Here is a 17,596-nt window from a genome sequence, read left to right as displayed (position 1 = left end):
GACATTATTGAACACCTAAAGCTGGAAGGGGTACATAAATGTGTACATTCAGATGACTGATGAAAAGAGAAAATCTATATATGAGTTGGAGATGAGTGATTTAATATTTTTATTTATTTTCACCGTATCAGGCAGTAAAGGTAGCCTCTTATTGGAAGAAAGGCCTAAGTCTTCTTCAAAAGGTCCTGGACCTCAGGAAGGGTCTGTTGGCTTGTGTCCAAAGACTAGCTGTACCCCAAACTGGTCCTTGGCCTAATGCTGGTCTATGATGTTTCCCTAGTTTATGGCGAAATGGGATAATTAAGGACAATGTAAGCTTTCCATAAAGTTTTCTTTTCTGATATTAAAATTTCATTTTTAACAAAATTGTGGTAATGATGAGTTGTTCAAAAAGAAAACATCTTTCAGAATGTTTTCTTTTGGCAAAATTAAATTTAAAAGATAAAAAGATAGCCACTCTTTGACCTCTAGTTTTTTGTTTTTTTTTTTGCTAGTCAGTGAAATCTAAAGCTCTCTAAACTGCTACTGTAGATCAAATAAATTTTCTTGAAATTAGCAGTTAGAATTTGAGTGGGGTGGCTTCTAGAATTTTTATCAGTGTTAAATCACTGTATCATAGTACCTTAAAATGTATTTATAAATTAGCTCATTCCTGGCAGGGCATGGGTTCATGCCTGTAATCATAGCACTTTGGGAGGCTGAGGTGTGAGGATTGCTTGAGTTTAGGACTTTGAGACCAGCCTGGGCAACATAGGGAGACCTTGTCTCTACTAAAATTTAGAGAAAATTAACCAGGCATGGTGGTACATGCTGGTAGTCCTAGCTACTCGGTGGGCTGAGGGGGAGGATTGCTTGAGCGCAGGAGGTCAAGGCTGCAGTGAACTCTGATTAGGCCACTGCACTCCAGCCTGGGTGACAGAGTGAGACCCTACTTCAAAAAAATAAAAATAAAAGATAAATTAGCTAGTCTCATTTTTTCCAGTCTCTACATATTATAAAGAGGGATTAAGTTCATTATCGTCATTTTACAGGTGAGCATGTTGAGACCTAGAGAAGTAAAGTATCTTATTTTCAGTTCCACGGTGAGTTAGAAGAAGGTATATTACTAGAATACAATCTCCTGGTGTTCCAGGTCATTATTAATTGCACAGAGATAGCAAATTTCTCAGAACAACTCTGTCAGGTAGGAGCACTGTGTGAAGAATCCAAGGCTATTTTTGGCTTAGGAAGAAAGAGCCTGGAGAGGTTATTAGCGTTTGCCGGGTGAGGGAGGGAACATTGGCAGAAAGACTGCCATGTATTTGTTCTTCTTAGCTACCTTATGTTGCCTCGCTGAACTTAGTTAAGTGTGGAAAAGGCAAATGGGCTGAGAAAGAATCATCAGAGCCTTTATTTTTCATTTCTTTTATTTGCTTCTCTCATAGTTCTCTTCTGGCCTTTTTAACAAGCCAGAAGAGCCCAAAGATGAGTCTCCTTCTTCATGGAGATTGGGACTGAGAAAAACTGGCAGCCACAACATGCTGAGTGAGGTGGCCAATTCCAGGGAACCTATAAGGGACCGAGGCTCTTCCATCTACCGCTCCTCTTCAAGCCCTCGGATTTCTGCTCTACTAGACAACAAAGATAAGGTGCAGTTTGGGAGGGTATGGGGGAATTCCAAGGCAGTTTTTTTTTTTTTTTCTATGAAAATTCAATCTTAGGAACAAATGAAAATATTTTCTAGTCCTTAAGTTGATTTTGGAAATGCAAAGTCTTTAAAGGGAGAGAGGCACACTGATAGTTTAATCAAGTAGCTATTTGCTTGCTATTGTTTGCTTGACCAAAAAGAAAAAAAAAGGCTTTAAAAATAGCTTTTCCTTTTGGTTTGTTCAATCTTCCTTGCCCCCTCCCCTTACCTACAGCAAAAAATGGATCAGAAACATAAAAATTTCAATATGTCGGAAGGGGGCACAGGACCCCAGGTAGGGGTCCTGGAGCCAGAGGGCCAATTCCCGTCCCCCCAGCAGCATGGCATCATGTGCTGAACCCTCTGAGCCCTCTGCCCCCGCCTCCTGCCAGGGTCCCACCGCTTGAGGACTTCGAGGTGCTGGGATGGGGTCGAGGATGCAGAGGGCGAGGAGGAAGAGGAGGAGGAAGATGACCTGAGAGAGCTGCCACCTCTGGAGGGTGGGCATGGGACAGCCCCCGGTGGAAGAGGCTGAACAGCCTGGGACCTTGGCCCGAGAGTTCCTCGCTGCCATGGAGCCTGAGCCCGCCCTGTCCCTGGCCCCGGAAGCAGCTGTTGAGGAAGAAGACGCTTGTCCCAGGGCCGCCAGGTTGGAGCCGCCCAGTCAAGGGCCAGGTGGTTACCGTGCATTTGCAGACGTCATAAGAGAACGGCATGTGGGTGCAGGAGGAGCCAGAGCTGGTGTTCACCTTGAGCGACTGTGACATCATCCAGGCCCTGGATCTTAGTGTCTAACTCACGGATGTGGGGGAGATGGCCATGGTCACTGCTGACTCCATGTACTGCTACAGCCCACAGGGCAGGAGCCCATACATCCCCCGCACGCGGCCCTGTGCCTGGAGGTGACCCCGAAGACGACCGTGGACTGGCCTGACCTGGAGATGCTTACAGGGCAGGAGCGCATGGCCCTGGCCAACCGGAAGTGGGAGTGCGGCAGTGCCCACTACCAGCGGGCGGACTTCATCCTGGCCGCCAACTCCTATGACCTTGCCATCAAGGCCATCACCTCCAGCGCCAAAGTGGACATGACGTTCGAGGAGGAGGAGCAGCTCCTGTAGTTGAAGGTGAAGTGTCTGAACAACCTGGCGGCCTCGCAGCTGAAGCTTGACCACTACTGTGCAGCCCTGTGCTCCTGCAGCCTGGTTGGAGCACCATCCAGACAACATCAAGGTTGTCCTCCACAAGGGCAAGATACTGGCCCAGCAGGGCGAGTACAGTGAGGCCATCTCCATCCTGAGGGCAGCCCTAAAGCTGGAACCTTCCAACAAGACGATCCACGCAGAGCTCTTGAAGCTGATGAAGAAGCACGCGGCACAGCAGAGCACGGAGACCGCCCTGTACTGGAAAATGCTGGGCAACCCCAGCCGGCTGCCCGCCAAGTACCCCAGCAAGGGTGCCTGGTCCAGCCCATGGAAGTGGCTGTTTGGGGCAACTGCTGTTGCCTTGGGGGGGTGTGGCGCTCTCTGTGGTCATTCCTGTCAGGAACTGACCACCCAGGTGGCCGCCACCCCCTCTGTACACCATGGACCCTGCCCTGCACTCCCTAACTCCCCCAGGCTCCCTGTCCACTGCCCTTCCTGGTCCGGCCCCCTCCTCCAAGTTGGAGGCAGCAAGGATTGGGGATTGTGCAGCCCAGCCAGCAGGAGGGACTGAGGCCCTCTAGGAGGAATGCGCAGAGCGAGGGGGAGCTCATTCCTTCAGACCCAGTTTCCCCCCCACTCCCCTTTCTCCTGCTGGGCTAGGTTTCCACTGGGGCTGGCCTCAGTTTCTCCTCAACAGGTTTGGGGGCAGCCCCTCCTGCCCTGCTTGCCCCACGCTGTCTAGGCTCCCTTCCCGCCACAGCAAAATAAAGCCTCCTACCCTGCAAAAAAAAAAAAAAAAAAAAAAAATTCAGTATGGCCTAAGAGGTTCTCTGGGCTTTGAATCCAAATTAAGCTCAGGCAAATTAGTACTTAGAAAAAAAAAAATTTAACTTGTCGTTCTTTCATTAATATGGAAAATATGGTTAGGCTAACTTCACAAATAGTTTGTATATTCATTCAAGATGAGTAAATTTTTATTTTCTTCACTTTTTAGTTCCAGATTTTATAGGACTCTCTTAGTGCTTTTCTCTGGGGTCACATCTTCCTTGTAATCACAGTCCTCTTGCTTTATATCTCTGGAGACTACTGAAAGAGATGAGGCATATTGGTTGAATTAACTGCAGCATACTATTGTACATATTCCTAAGGAAGCTGTATTTCAAGGAAAAGATGTACTGGGGACTATTGGGGACTACATAAATCTTATTTCATCAAGAATATTAGAGTGGAGCTTTCTGTTTGTGGCCCTTCAAAGGCTTTCCTCCTCTCTTAACAGAGGTGCTGCTTTGCGTAATTTGTGCTGCTGTTTTCTTTATTTGCTCATCCTGACTTTCCCGTGAGAATTATTTCCCTTCATAATGTTTTTTAATGAAAGAAAGTTAGGAATAAGCTTTTGAAAGCTAACCTTTTGTAAATACCACTCAAAATAGAATTAGTGTTGGATCCAGAAATAAGATTATATAGGTATATTAAGTTCTGCTTTTTTACTCAAAATGTTTTATGCTGTGCCAGTATTGTACCTTTCTTGTGCTTTACTTGTTTTTATTTTACAGGAGAGAGAAAACAAAAGCTATATTAGTTCACTAGCACCCCGGAAGCTCAACAGCACAAGTGATATTGAAGAAAAGGAGAACAGGTAATCCTAAAACCAGCCAAAAGATGGTCCTCATCCTCTTAGGTCTACTGGACATAGTCATCTCCTGGGCATTACTCTTTTGCATTTTTCCCTCAGGTGTCCTTACCACATTATGAATTGTTTGTTCCTTCTGCTTAGAACACCTCTCAACTCTTATATCCTTGCTTTGCTAGTTCTTTATTTTTCAAATTCTAACTCCAGGTTAGATATTACCTTCTTTAGGAAGTCTTCCCTGATTTTTCCACACATGGATTAGTTTTATTCTACCAGCAGGCTCTGTAAAGGTAGGGTCTGTGTCTGTCTGGTTTCTCAAGGACCCCTAGTTCCTAGGACAGTGCCTAACACATAGTAAACACTAAAATAATGTTATTTAATTAAATTGACCAACTTCTAATTTGTCAGAAGGTAAAATTAAAGTCTTCCTAATTAGTTAAAATAAATGTAGGGATTTTGAAGTATTGCTGCATCTTGGGGCAAAATGTGATCTCAAACCTTAGCCAGCAGCATTGGCATCACCCGGGTACATTTTATTTTTATTAAAAAAAATTTTTTTTAATAGAAGCAGGGTTTTGCTATGTTTCCCAGAGTGGTCTCAAACTCCAGGCCTCGAGCGGTCCTCCTGACTTGCCCTCCCAAAGTGCTGGGATTGTAGGTGTGAGCCACTGCTCCTGGCCTGGGTGCATGTTAGGACTCCAGAATCTCAGGCCCTACTCCAGATCTACTGAATTAGAATCTGCATTCTAACGAAATTCCCTAGGTGATTCAAATATTAATACACATGAAAGTTTGAGAAGGATTGTTCTAGAGAACCTTGTGAAGCATGGAAACCCATAGGTTTTGCAACAAAGACCCTGAGTTATCAATTGTGGATCAAAAATCCTAGTACAGCACTTTCCTGGATACCTTTTCATTTATAATGCTAAAGAGGCTTCCAGCAAGTCTTCCTTCCCTTTCCCCTTCTGTAGTAACGTTTTTTCTCGGTAACAGACTTCTTCATCTTCCCCCATCATTTCCTTCTCTGCTTAACTTAAAAGCCACCTGCTACTAATACTGATTGCAACACACTTTTTTCTTTATTTTTTTTTTTTTGAGACAGAGTCTCACTCTGTCGCCCAGGCTGGAGTGCAGTGGCATGATCTTGGCTCATTGCAGCCTCTGCCTCCTGGGTTCAAGCGATTCTCGTGCCTCCGCCTCCCGAGTACAGGCATGTGCCACCATGCCTGGCTAATTTTTTTATATTTTTAGTAGAGATGGGGTTTCGCCATGTTGGCCAGGCTGGTCTCGAACTCCTGACCTCAAGTGATCTGCCTGCCTCGGCCTCCCAAAATGCTGGAATTATAGATGTGAGTCACTATGCCCAGCCGCAAAGCACTTTTTAAGTGAGGATCAAAAGTGACTTCTTATTACAAAAGGGTTAGAGACCTTTGACGTGAGGAATTTGGTACCTGTTGAAATTAATTGGTTCTAAGTTGATGAAAGCAGGCAGTAATACTTCTCTTCTGTTCAGAAAACTGGTATATAAAACAGAATCACCTGAAGAATGTGTCTGTTAGCCATGTTACAGTTTGCCTGTCTGGCTCTTCTCTCTCTGTTTGCATTGTATCATGGACAAAAACTGGTGGTAGGAATCAGTGTTTTGTCTTCCTTTCATGCTTCTACAGAGAATCAGCTGTTAATCTAGTGAGGAGTGGCTCCTATACCCGGCAGCTATGGAGGGATGAAGCAAAAGGAAATGAAACCCCACAAACAATTGCTCCCTCCACCTATGTATCAACTTACTTGAAAAGGTACCAGGCTCAAAGGGGGTGGGAGATGTTTCTTTCACTCTAGCCATGGGAAATGGGTAATGTTTGCATGCCTTTTTATGTCCAATTAACACCGCAGAAATGAATCAAAATGAATTACTTTCAGGTTTCTTAGAATTAACGTCTCGAATAATTTAAAATTTATTATCTTAATAATTGAATTAAAGTAAGCTAATTTCAGATTCTCACTACAGATCTGGCTTTATACTTTATCCTCTCCATCCTATTAAAATTTTCAATCAGAAGTGGCTTTCAGTAATCTCTGGGCAAGACTGAATTTAAGTTATCCTTGTCCAGTAGCTGGTTCTCCTTATCTGAAACAGAGTAGTTCTCATCCCATGTGCTATTTTTGGGGGGAGGAAGGGAGGGACACTATAAAGTGGTGAGGGGTGGGAAATGGGGACAGTTTTCTATTGCATTAAAGAAGTTTCATACTGAAGCCTGTTAATTTAGGGACTTGAGTTGTTTTTTTTCTTATGACTTTAATGGCCCTCAGATCCATCAAGATGTGAAACTCGCAAGTTTGGTGCAGAGAAGGTACATGGGTTTCCTTCTTTTCTCATCTGTATTCCCTTTTCTGCAATTATTTTCTTTGCCACATACTAGCCAGCAAACCAAGCACCTTTGCCAGAGCCATTAAGCTACAAAAATACTTAATATTTTAATTTGAACTCTGCTGCTAATGTGGAAGAATCTGTTTTTTATTGCTTACTTTGAATTCTTTCTTCACTTCCACTTAACCACTCCCACTGTCTCCTCACACCATAGCCTTCATCATTAGGTTTTTTAGATGATTGGTTGGCTACCTTAGAAACAGGCCCTGGCCTAGACTAGATGAGCACATTAACTCTTTGGAATCAACACTTATTTCCACTTGTCAGAAAGACTTGTCAACTAGTTATTGTTGAAACATGGGAAATAGCTAGAAAACAAACAGTCATTGTTGCCTTTTAATGTTCTTCACTTCTGTAGATACATTCTATAAGAAAGGGCTCAACTTTGGAAGTATGAAAGTTTGATGGTCTCACTGATGCTTTATTACACAAAAGAGGTGTTTCTTGCTTTATGAGGCTATCACCTATTTGTCTTAATGGCTAAGGCCTTGGTCTTCCTGGATGCATTATTATTCATTATAGTTGAATCCAAGATCAAGAAAACTTTTCTAAGAAAATAATGTTCTAGATCAAGAGAAGGGAGAAAGCTGCCATTTAATTTCCAGGCATGGAGTTATTCTGTGGCGAGGTTGTTGATTTTTGTGATCCAAATAATCAGCAAATGGGTTGAGAGACATTTGGTTTGATAGATGTAGTTTGGCAAAGTTATGGTGAACAGTGAAGGGACAGGCTGCCTCTATTTAGGATCAAAAGCATGCTTAATGATATGAGCACTTTTTGAGGAAAAGATGTACAACTTGCTTCATATCTTGGATTTCCAAAGCTTTTCTTCTGTAACCCTAAAGCATTTTTTGATTTTATAAAAACCTATCTTATGATCTTTTTAAAAGGAAAGAATCATATGCCATCACCATTTAAAAGAGCAAGTGTAAGGAGAAATTTGTCATTTCCCGCTATGCCAAACCTTCATATACATTCCATTTTCATCTTTGACAATGAGAATGAGAGTTCATCTCTTGTGTATAGGCAGACATTCCTTTCATATGGCCCATATTAAAATACCTCTTTTCCAAGGAGGGCTTTATAGCTTTTTTTGGTTATCTCCTCAAGTGTCTCATTTCTATTATAGTCAAGAAGTATTTTTGAAATTTGAACCCAAATAATTTTTTCCTGCAATTGAGATGGTTCTTACCTATCTTCAATTGAAACAAATACAAGTTGCCCTTTATTGCTCATACAGTATTACTTTCTAGATTTAGAACTTTAAATTCTCCCAGAGACAATTTTGCTTTAGGCTGAATAACTGCAGTTCTCAAAGTCATTTTTTTTTCCACAGAGCTTCTTTACTCTTTTCCACTTTTAAATTTTAAATATCTGCTCCACAACCTCTCCAAATTCTCTGGTCTTACTTTTGCTTTTGCAGTGCTAATTCTGTATCAGGTAGACATTTGGGGTTGCATGATTATTTGCCTTGGGTTTGTTGGGAATTATTTTTTTCTAATAAAATTATCCTTTTTCCTATTATTCCCTTTCTTAGCCTCTCCTCTTATCATATATACTTCCCTGCTTTCCCTCATTCAGTATCATCTCTCTTCCTCCATGTTCCTTCACTCTTTTGGATGATTGACCAAAAAGACCATCCTTCAAAGAGTGATGATTCCTTCATTCTTTTGGATGATTGCCTGCTTGCTGCCAGTGACTCAGCTCTAGCTGGAGTTGATCACTTCACTTCCCAGTTGTCATACCCTTTCTTTGGTCTATATTCGTTTCAAGTGCACAATCTGGGTGGGAAGGTGGTGCTGGGAAATGGTGGGTGAGCAGCATGTCCTGAAGAAAGTGACTGTGTGCTGTTTTGCAGTGCTTCATTTGGTAGAAGTAGTGACCCCACAAGTCCCTACATTTCAGCCAATCGCAATTCATCTCCTGCTACCTCACCCATTACCATTGGTTCATCTACCTCTCGGGGCAGCCAGTGGCAACCTGCCTCTTCTTGCCCTGCACCAATCAGTGCAAACACTACTGCATCTGTACATCATGGCAGGTAAGGCTTCTTGAAGCCATTTGAGTTGCATTCATCAAAGTTAATGGCTCTGAAAACACATATGAAATTTGAACCAAAGAGACTTTATCACTATAAAAGCAAGTTAGAATTCCTGAGAAAATGTCTGAATTTAATGAAGATGCTTTTGCTTTGATTTGTATTAACCAGTCAACAGTTGCATATTGAATAATCAAAGGGTATGTATAATTGTACTTGGTGTTTGGACATCAGCTTAATATGACTGATTTCATCCCTCAACAACCTAACCAGTTGTGATTACAATTTAAGGATCATGCTATTGTGGTAAATTAAATATTGAAAATATTTTCATATTTTACTTCTATTAATTTTCCAGTAATTATAATAGGAATCTCTTGTATTTAGTCTTTTAAATGGCATGCAAACCCAAATCAGAAAGAAAGCTAACTCATTTTCCAAAAGCCTATGATAACCTTCTGAAAACTCCCAGCCAACGAGAGTATTTTGCTGGAAACATTGTGAGAAGGGACAGATTTGTGTTTGTCTAAACTGTGTTCTGGGGGCAGTATCTTCTTGGTTTCTAGTTCATCTAAGGGATAGCATGGTAGAATGTTATTGTGAAAGTACATTAGGACTTTAGCTGTAGTTTTAACTGTGGCTTTTAATCCTTTATGTGTGGTGGCAAAGGGTCTCCTTTTTTTGGGTCTGTGTCTACAACTGATAAAGAAAATGAAAAAATCGTAATGATAGTGTTGTTGCAGAAACACCAGTATGGTGCTTGATTGATATTTGTCAGTTTACTAGATTTCTTTCCCTAAAATAAGCGGTGATCATTAATTCAGCCAGGAGGGAAGGGTTTATGATGGATTATTAATAATAATACTGTATAATTATGGGTAAATTTATTAGGTCCTTATAATAATCCAGTTGCATAGACATGTTAACTGTTATCACCATAGATGAAGAAACAAACATAGAGAGGTTTTTTTTTTTGTTGTTGTTGTTGTTTTTTTTTTTTTGAGATGGAGTCTCGCTCTGTCACCCAGGCTGGAGTTCAGTGGTGCAATCTTGGCTGACTGCGACCTTCACCTCCCGGGCTCGAGCGATTCTCCTGCCTCAGCCTCCCGAGTAGCTGGGACTACAGGCGTATGCCACCATACCTGGCTAATTTTTTGTATTTTTAGTAGAGACGGGGTTTCACCGTGTTATCCAGGATGAGGATGATCTCTGTCTCCTGACCTCATGATCCGCCCACCTCGGCCTCCCAAAGTGCTAGGATTACAGGCAAGAGCCACTGCACCCGGCCGTATTACTATATTTTACATATATAATATTATATATTATATAATAATACTATATTGCTATTACTGTAACTATTAAGAGCTGCAACTGAGAGAAAATAATTACAGCTGCCATTTGTTGGACCCTGTTATGTGACAGGCATTTGGTTAGGTATTATATTGGGATTTAGTTTGCTTATATGTAACGATATATCTAAATAGTAGTGGCTTAAATAAGATAAAGGTTTTTTTTTTTCTTGCACTTAAGAAAGTCCAGAAATATGCAGAGCTGGCTTAGTAGCTCCACAGTCATTAAAGGATCCATTAAAAGAACTGCTCCACAGTTCTTGCATCATGGCTGCCATTTCCATGGGTTGCCTCATGGTCCAGAATAACTGCTGGAGCTCTAGCTATCATGGCTGTACTCTAGGGAAGAAGGAAGAGGAAAGAAGGAAGCAGACAAAGAAAGAATGCTTCTGAACTGAGAATTTTCCCAGAAGTACTAGTTGTCTGCATATGTCTCATTGGATACCTCTAGTGGCCAGGAGACATTGAGAAGTGTGGACTTTTAACTAGGTATATTGCTGCCCTCAAAGATATAGGGATTCAGTTCATAAAGAAGAAAGGGACAGTGGATATGGGTTAGACAACTAGCTGTCTCATGCATACATATATCTTCTATTCTCTTATAATGAGCCCCCTATTATATGAAGTATTATTTTATAGATGAGGAAACTCAGACCAAAAGGTTAATCGTCTGCCCAAGGTCACACAGCTAGTGAGGGACTGAGATAGGATTTGAACTCAGATTTGTACATTTCAAAGCTGTTACCTATTTTGTCACTGTTTGTATCTGCTGAGTTTATATTTTATTCTGGGTACTATTTTAGGTGTCCTGCAGACATTATTTTATTTAATCATTAGAAGAACCCTGTATTTTAAGGTGCCACTATCTCTATTTTATCAATGAAGAAGAGATCAGAGAGTCTACATTTAAGCAAATGTTGTGTTTCCAAAGCCCATATTTATTTTACTCCATTGCATATCCTCTGCTCTCTGCTCTAGGGCTGTTCTTATTCTAACAATCTACTTGTAAAATTACACTGCATTTCAAAATAATAGTAAAAGTCCTATTATGTAATTTAGTAAAATAAAATCCTTGGCATTTCAAAAGCATAAGAAATTACAGTGAGACCAAAACATGTTATTAACCTAAAAAGAACTTCAGGTAAGGTTTGGTTAAGTGTAATTTTTTATAGCTGTGTGTCTAGCTAATTTTATTAGTACTTCCTATAGATTCGTATCTTGTAAGTCTGAGGAATTTTTTGCCTTTTCTTTTTTTATTAAAAAAGACTATGAAATTTCACCTTTTTTCTTAGTCATTAATTGCTTCTGGAGAAGTAGCATGTGTTTTTTAGATATTACATCTATCTTTTAAAATATTCTGCTTTTATGTTTGTATCTAGGTACCATATTTATATTTTTATATTTTTATTATTTTTTTCAAGCTTGTAATTTGATTATTTGGAAGTAAGCTTAGAGCTACCCGTGAACATTTCTACTAATAAATGTGAGTAGGTGAAAAAAATAGATTTTTAATATTTGTGCTTTTCATTGCTTTCTCCATCTCTGTATCAGTTTTGGACCTCTGTTACCCCAGCAACAGCTGTGACATCACAAATGATAGCTTTTTGGGTGGAGAGCCAATGGTTGCTCCCAACTCTTTGTTAAGAAACAAAGATCTTGTTTTCATGTAAATAAGTTTAATTATACAGCTTGCTGTTGAAAAGTCTGTGGTTAAGGATACTTATAGAATCCAGTTTGGTTTTTGTTTCAATTTCTCACTTTTGCAGTTATGAATATAGACAATTAGGCATTTGGTTAAATGGAAAGAGAGAGCAGTTGCTGAACTAGGTGAGGGAGAACTAAGCATACTGAGACTGTTGAGTATCAGTTGTCTCTGGATAATCCAAGAAGATGGTCATCAAATCTAGGCTGAGGACTACCACAAAGACTCCCACTGCCAAGAATTAAGGAACAGGTGGAGACTAATATTGTAAGTGACTTTAATGTCTTTTTTTTGTGTAGAGAGGCCCTGTCTCCGTGTGCATGTGTGGAGACCAGGTGCTACTGGGGAGTCATTTAAAACACTCTTGCATATGTCACTATCTTGCCTTGTGCCATAGCTAATGATTTTTGTTAAAACGAAATCTCAGGCACACACGTACACATACAAGTCTCATAAAATGTAACTCCTCAGGCAAAGGATGTCAGACTAAACGTGTAATTATGCTATTCCAAGCTGTAAGAGCTCAAAATTAAGAAACCAACAAACAAAATCAGAGCAAGATTTCCTAGATGAACCACTCTTTAATCCTTCTGTCTCTGTGCCAGTGCTTTGTTGTATAGCATGCCTAACCATTTCCTTTCTGCTTGTATCTTTTTAAATTTCAGGACTCCTCACAAATCCCAGGCCGACTCGACAGCAGAGAAAACAGCAGACAATGTCTCTTCTAGCACCCCGCTCTGTGTGATCACCAATCGCCCTCTGCCTAGCACTGCCAATGGGGTTACAGCTACTCCTGTGCTCTCCATTACTGGAACAGATTCCTCTGTGGAAGCCAGGGAGAAGAGGAGGTATGTTGAGTTACTGATTTCATTTGTGGGGCTCTGCTTTGAGGTAGATGATAAAGGAATGAGCATAAAGTGTTTTTCCCAATTTCAAATACATTTATGAAAATATGTCTTTTTTTTTTTTTTTTGACACAGAGCCTCACTCTGTCGCCCAGGCTGGAGTGCAGTGGCGCCATCTTGGCTCACTGCAACCTCCTCCTCCTGGGTTCAAGCAATTCTCCTGCCTCAGCCTCCCGAGTAGCTGGGACTGCAGGCGTGGCGTGACACCCCACCCGGCTAACTTTTTTGTATTTTTAGTAGAGACGGGGTTTCACCATGTTAGCCAGGATGGTCTCGGTCTCCTGACCTCATGACTATCCACCTCGGCCTCTCGAAGTGCTGGGATTACAGGCCTGAGCCACTGCGCCCAGCCTGAAAATATATCTTTATATTACTGTTCTGTATTTTGCCTCTGAGCAGTCAGTTTTTGGTGACTTAATTATTTATGATTATTTAGCATAGACACTTAAGCCGTTATGGATTTTTTTTTTTTTTTTTTTTTTTTTTTGAGATGGAGTCTTGCTCTGTCACCCAGGCTGGAGTGCAGTGGCGCGATCTTGGCTCACTGCAAGCTCCGCCTCCCGGGTTCACGCCATTCTCCTGCCTCAGCCTCCCAAGTAGCTAGGACTACAGGCACCTGCCACCACACCCGGCTAATTTTTTATATTTTTAGTAGAGACGGGGTTTCACCGTGTTAGCCAGGATGGTCGCGATCTCCTGACCTCGTGATCCGCCCGCCTCAGCCTCCCAAAATGCTGGGATTATTACAGGGGTGAGCCACCGCGCCCGGCCGTCGTTATGGATTTAAGCATATCTTTTTTCTGTTTGTCTTGTGATAGAGACAATTGTTAGGCATTATTTCACCATTTTGTAATGGAGAACCTGTGAAGCACAGAGAAGGATCTTTTGTTTTGTTATGGATAGTCTACGTTGACTTCTCTGGCAGCAAAGAAAGGGAACAGTATGACACAAGGCTCAAAGAAATAGAACTAGGATATAAACTTTTGGTTAATTTGAGAAGAATACCAGAAAAAGAAATGAATAATATGTGATGATATGGTAGAAGAATAGTGACTAGTTATTCTGTAATTTCTTTAGAGAGAAGTTATGAGAGAATATTGTGAATTGACATAGAAGATATTTAAGGTAGAAGCTAAGAAAAACTTTTTGATTGCCAGCATTAAGAGAAACATTGGAAAATGTGACCGAGCAAGAATGGGTCATTTTCTCCTACTTGAGGAAGTATTAAAAATAGAATGTACCGCATTTGGGAGTTTCAAATGTACTTAAGGACTAAGGCTATAATTATCCCTTGTTAAGATTAGACCAGGTGAAATCTTATCAAAATTTAGATTTCAGTTTGACTTCATGTTATGTTGAATATCCAAAGGAAGGAGCTTTTATATTTGTGTGTATTAAGAGATTGTCTTTTCGTCAATGTATGTTCTTGGCACCTTTGTCAAAAATGAATTCACTGTAGATGTATGTATTTATTTCCGAGTTCTCTACTCTGTTCCATTGGTCTATGTGTCTTTTTTTATGTCAGTACTATGCTGTTTTGGTTATAATAGCTTTGTGGTATAATCTGAAGTCAGGTAATGTTATTCCAGTTTTGTTCTTTTTGCTTAGGGTGGCTTTGCTATTCTGGGTCTTTTGTAGTTCCATATGAATTTTAGGATTATTTTTTCTATTTCTGTGAAGAATAGTATTGGTATTTTGATAGGGATTGCATTGAATCTGTAGATTGCTTTGGGTAGTATGGACGTTTTAACAATATTGATTCTTCCAGTCCATTAATATGGAATATCTTTCCTCTATTTGTGTGCTGTTTAATTTCTTACACCAGTGTTTTATAGTTTTCATCGTAAAGATCTTTTAGTTATTTGATTAATTCCTAGGTATTTTATTTTATTTGTAACTACTGTAAATGGGTTTACTTTCTTGATTTCGTTTTCAGATTGTTCACTGTTGGCAAATAAAAATGCTAGTGACTTTTGTATGTTGATTTTGAATTCTGCAACTTTATTGAATTTTTCAGTTCTAATAGTTTTTTTGGTGGAGTCTTTAGGTTTCTCCAAATATAAGATTATCTATCTGCAAACTTCTTCCTTTCCAATTTGTGTGTCATGTATTACTTTCTCTCTCTCTCTCTCTCTTTTTTTTTTTTTTTTTTTTTTTTAATAGAGATGGGGTCTCACTGTGTTGCCCAAGCTGGTCTCAAATTCCTGGGCTCAAGCCATTTTCCCACTTCTGCCTTCCGAAATGCTAGGATTACAGGTGTGAGCCACTGTGCCTGGCCTATTGCTTTCTCTTGTCCGATTGCTCTAGGTAGGACTTCCAGCACTATATTGAATAACAGTGGTTGAAAGTGGACATCCTTGTCTTGTTTCAGATCTTAGAGGAAAGGCTTTCAGTTTTTCACCATTCAGTATGATAGTAGCTGTGGGTTTGTCATGTATGGCTTTTAGTGTGTTGAATTATGTTCCTTCTATACCCAGTTTTTTGAGGGTTTTTATCATGAAAGGATGTTGAATTTTATCAAATGCTATTTCAGCATCAATTGAAATGATCATAGTGTTTTTATCTTTCATTCTGTCAATATGATATATCACATTGATTGACTTGTGTATCTTTGAACCATCCTTGCATCCCTGGGATAAATCCCACTTGGTCATGATGAATTATCTTTTTAATGTGTTGTTGAACTTGGTTTGCTAGTATTGGCCTGTAGTTTTCTTTTTTTTGATGTGTCTTTGTCTGATTTGGTATCAAGGTAATATTGGCCTCATCAGATAAGTTTGGAAGTATTCCTTCCTTTTCTGTTTTTCAGAATAGTTTGAGTAAGATTGGTATTAATTCTTCTTTAAGTGTTTGGTAAAATTCAGCAGTGAAGCCATCAGGTCCCATGTAAGTATGTATGTATGTGTAGTAAGTATAAAAGATACAATACAAATTAAACAACATGCAAGATACAATACAAATTGAACTTTTTATGTTTGCTTATTATAAGGACAGCTCTAATGTGTCTATTATAAAGACACTTTTTTCTTTATAAAGACACATTTTAAGAAAGAAGTTAAGGGAGATGTTGAGTTGGAAAATAGTGTTTTTCTTCTTCTTTTCTTTTCCTTCCTTTCTTTTTTCTTTTTTTTTTTTTTTCATTTCTTTACATAAAATGGAAGGAAACTAATTTCTGGGCTAACAGGTTTCAGAGCCAATAACTGTCTTTTTAAAATTGGTCTCCAGCCAAGGAAATAGTAATAAATCAATCTTGAATAGTAAATGCTTCTGTACTTAATAGCTTAAATGTAATTTAGATACTATTAGTTTCACCTAGAAACTAAATGCAAAAGTAATCTTTTCATTAGCTGACAAAAACTCTCTTTAAAAAATCTTTCTGAGCTGAAAGAAGTAAAATGAGTTAAATTTGTCATTAAGAGCATGATCCCAGAAAGGATGGGGGAAATCAGATTGTTTATAAAACTGCGTTATTAAATACCTTGTTGCATGAACTGTTATTTGGAGAAACTTAGTTTTACTGCCTTCTGGAAATGTTGTAACCTACAATCAATAAGATAGTACCTGTAACAGAGACCAGATATGTGAATCAAAGGGTTAAATCAAAATATTAGTGAATTATGAGTTGAATGTGGTACATCAAGTACAGGTCAAAACAAGTGCGTTTTAGGAATGGCACAAGATAAGTAAGTAGGGAGATGTTAGATGTAGACTGGTTGGACTCATTCACTGGATATGTTCTAGCATTCATTCATCTTCAAAATACTTACTGAATATTTTAAAGTACCTGTTGCCAGGTGCTATGAGAAGCCCAGGTGATACATCAGTGAACCAGACAAATATGATGTGAACCCTTGTGAAACAAATATGCTAGTGAAAGAGAAAAATGTAAATAATTATATTTGTGTAGTATATTATAAAGAAGTACTATGAGTTGTTATAACAGTGTCGTACCAAAAATCTGCCGACAGAAAACTTCCCTTCTTGGCCAGGTATGGTAGCTCACACCTGTAATCTTGGCACTTTGGGAGGCCAAGTTGGGAGGATCACTTGAGACCAGGAGCTCAAGCCAGCCTGGGCAACATAGCAAGACCCCATGTCTACAAAAATAAAAATAACTGGGTGGTGGCACATGCTTCCAGCTGCTTGAGAGCCTGAGACGGGAAGAGCTCTTGAGCCCCGGAGTTTGAGGCTACCGTGAACTATGATAACACCACTGTACTCTATCCTCGACCACAGAGCACAACCCTGTCTCTAAAAAAAAAAAAGATTTCCCTTCTCCTGGAGGATGAAAGAAGGCTCTCATGAGGGTGTGATACTGCTCAACCTGAGATCTGCTGGTTAAGTAATAGCTAAGTGAAGAGAAGGGAATGGGCATTCCAAACAAAAGATCTGGCAATTGAAAAGACACTGAGGTGGAAAGGTACTTGATCTTTTGGAGAAACTGAGAGAAGGCATTGTGACTAAGAGTAGAGAATGAGGGAAGAGAGGTCTAGGATGAAGCTTGAGTGGGTAGGAGCTATATACATACATACATATATATATATATATATATATGTAGAGAGAGAGACAGAGAGAGACAGAGAGACAGAGAGAGAGAGAGAGAATTCACATACCATACAATTCACTCATTTAAGGTGTACAATGCAGTGGTTTTTAGTATATTCACAGATATGTGGAACCATCATCACAGTAAATTACAGAACATTTTCATCATCTTAGAGAGAAATCCTGTACCCTGT

At 39.9% G+C, this 17,596-nt stretch overlaps 2 protein-coding genes and 1 pseudogene across 23 annotated transcripts in view; 2 read left to right on the top strand and 1 right to left on the bottom strand.

Annotated features, from left to right (window-relative positions):
• The window catches only part of SYT2 (synaptotagmin 2), a 527,556-nt gene that overhangs the window by 255,395 nt on the left and 254,565 nt on the right, over window positions 1-17,596 (bottom strand). The window lies entirely within an intron of this gene.
• The window catches only part of PPP1R12B (protein phosphatase 1 regulatory subunit 12B), a 237,618-nt gene that overhangs the window by 87,438 nt on the left and 132,584 nt on the right, over window positions 1-17,596 (top strand). For 14 of the 22 annotated variants that reach the window (XR_008510683.2, XR_008510700.1, XR_008510694.2 and 11 more), the window contains 5 exons: window positions 1,425-1,628; window positions 4,362-4,444; window positions 6,106-6,231; window positions 8,722-8,904; window positions 12,618-12,800. Coding sequence is in view for 15 of the 22 variants with exons in the window: in XM_024247091.2 (XP_024102859.1) it covers window positions 1,425-1,628; window positions 4,362-4,444; window positions 6,106-6,231; window positions 8,722-8,904; window positions 12,618-12,800 (779 nt within the window). In the remaining 7 variants the exon portion in view is untranslated. Of the gene's footprint in view, window positions 1-1,424; window positions 1,629-4,361; window positions 4,445-6,105; window positions 6,232-6,745; window positions 6,787-8,721; window positions 8,905-10,067; window positions 11,479-11,671; window positions 11,734-12,617; window positions 12,801-17,596 lie in introns of those variants that run through there. The other 8 variants (XM_054523004.1, XM_024247136.3, XR_010137484.1 and 5 more) reach the window with 7 other exon arrangements.
• On the top strand, window positions 1,715-4,355 carry LOC103890233 (peptidyl-prolyl cis-trans isomerase FKBP8-like; annotated as a pseudogene).

The sequence above is a fragment of the Pongo abelii genome, chromosome 1 (assembly GCF_028885655.2).
Source record: "Pongo abelii isolate AG06213 chromosome 1, NHGRI_mPonAbe1-v2.0_pri, whole genome shotgun sequence".
Taxonomy (NCBI): domain Eukaryota; kingdom Metazoa; phylum Chordata; class Mammalia; order Primates; family Hominidae; genus Pongo; species Pongo abelii.
The sequence above is the reverse complement of the archived record's forward strand: the minus strand, read 5'-3'. Positions and strand labels throughout refer to the sequence as shown.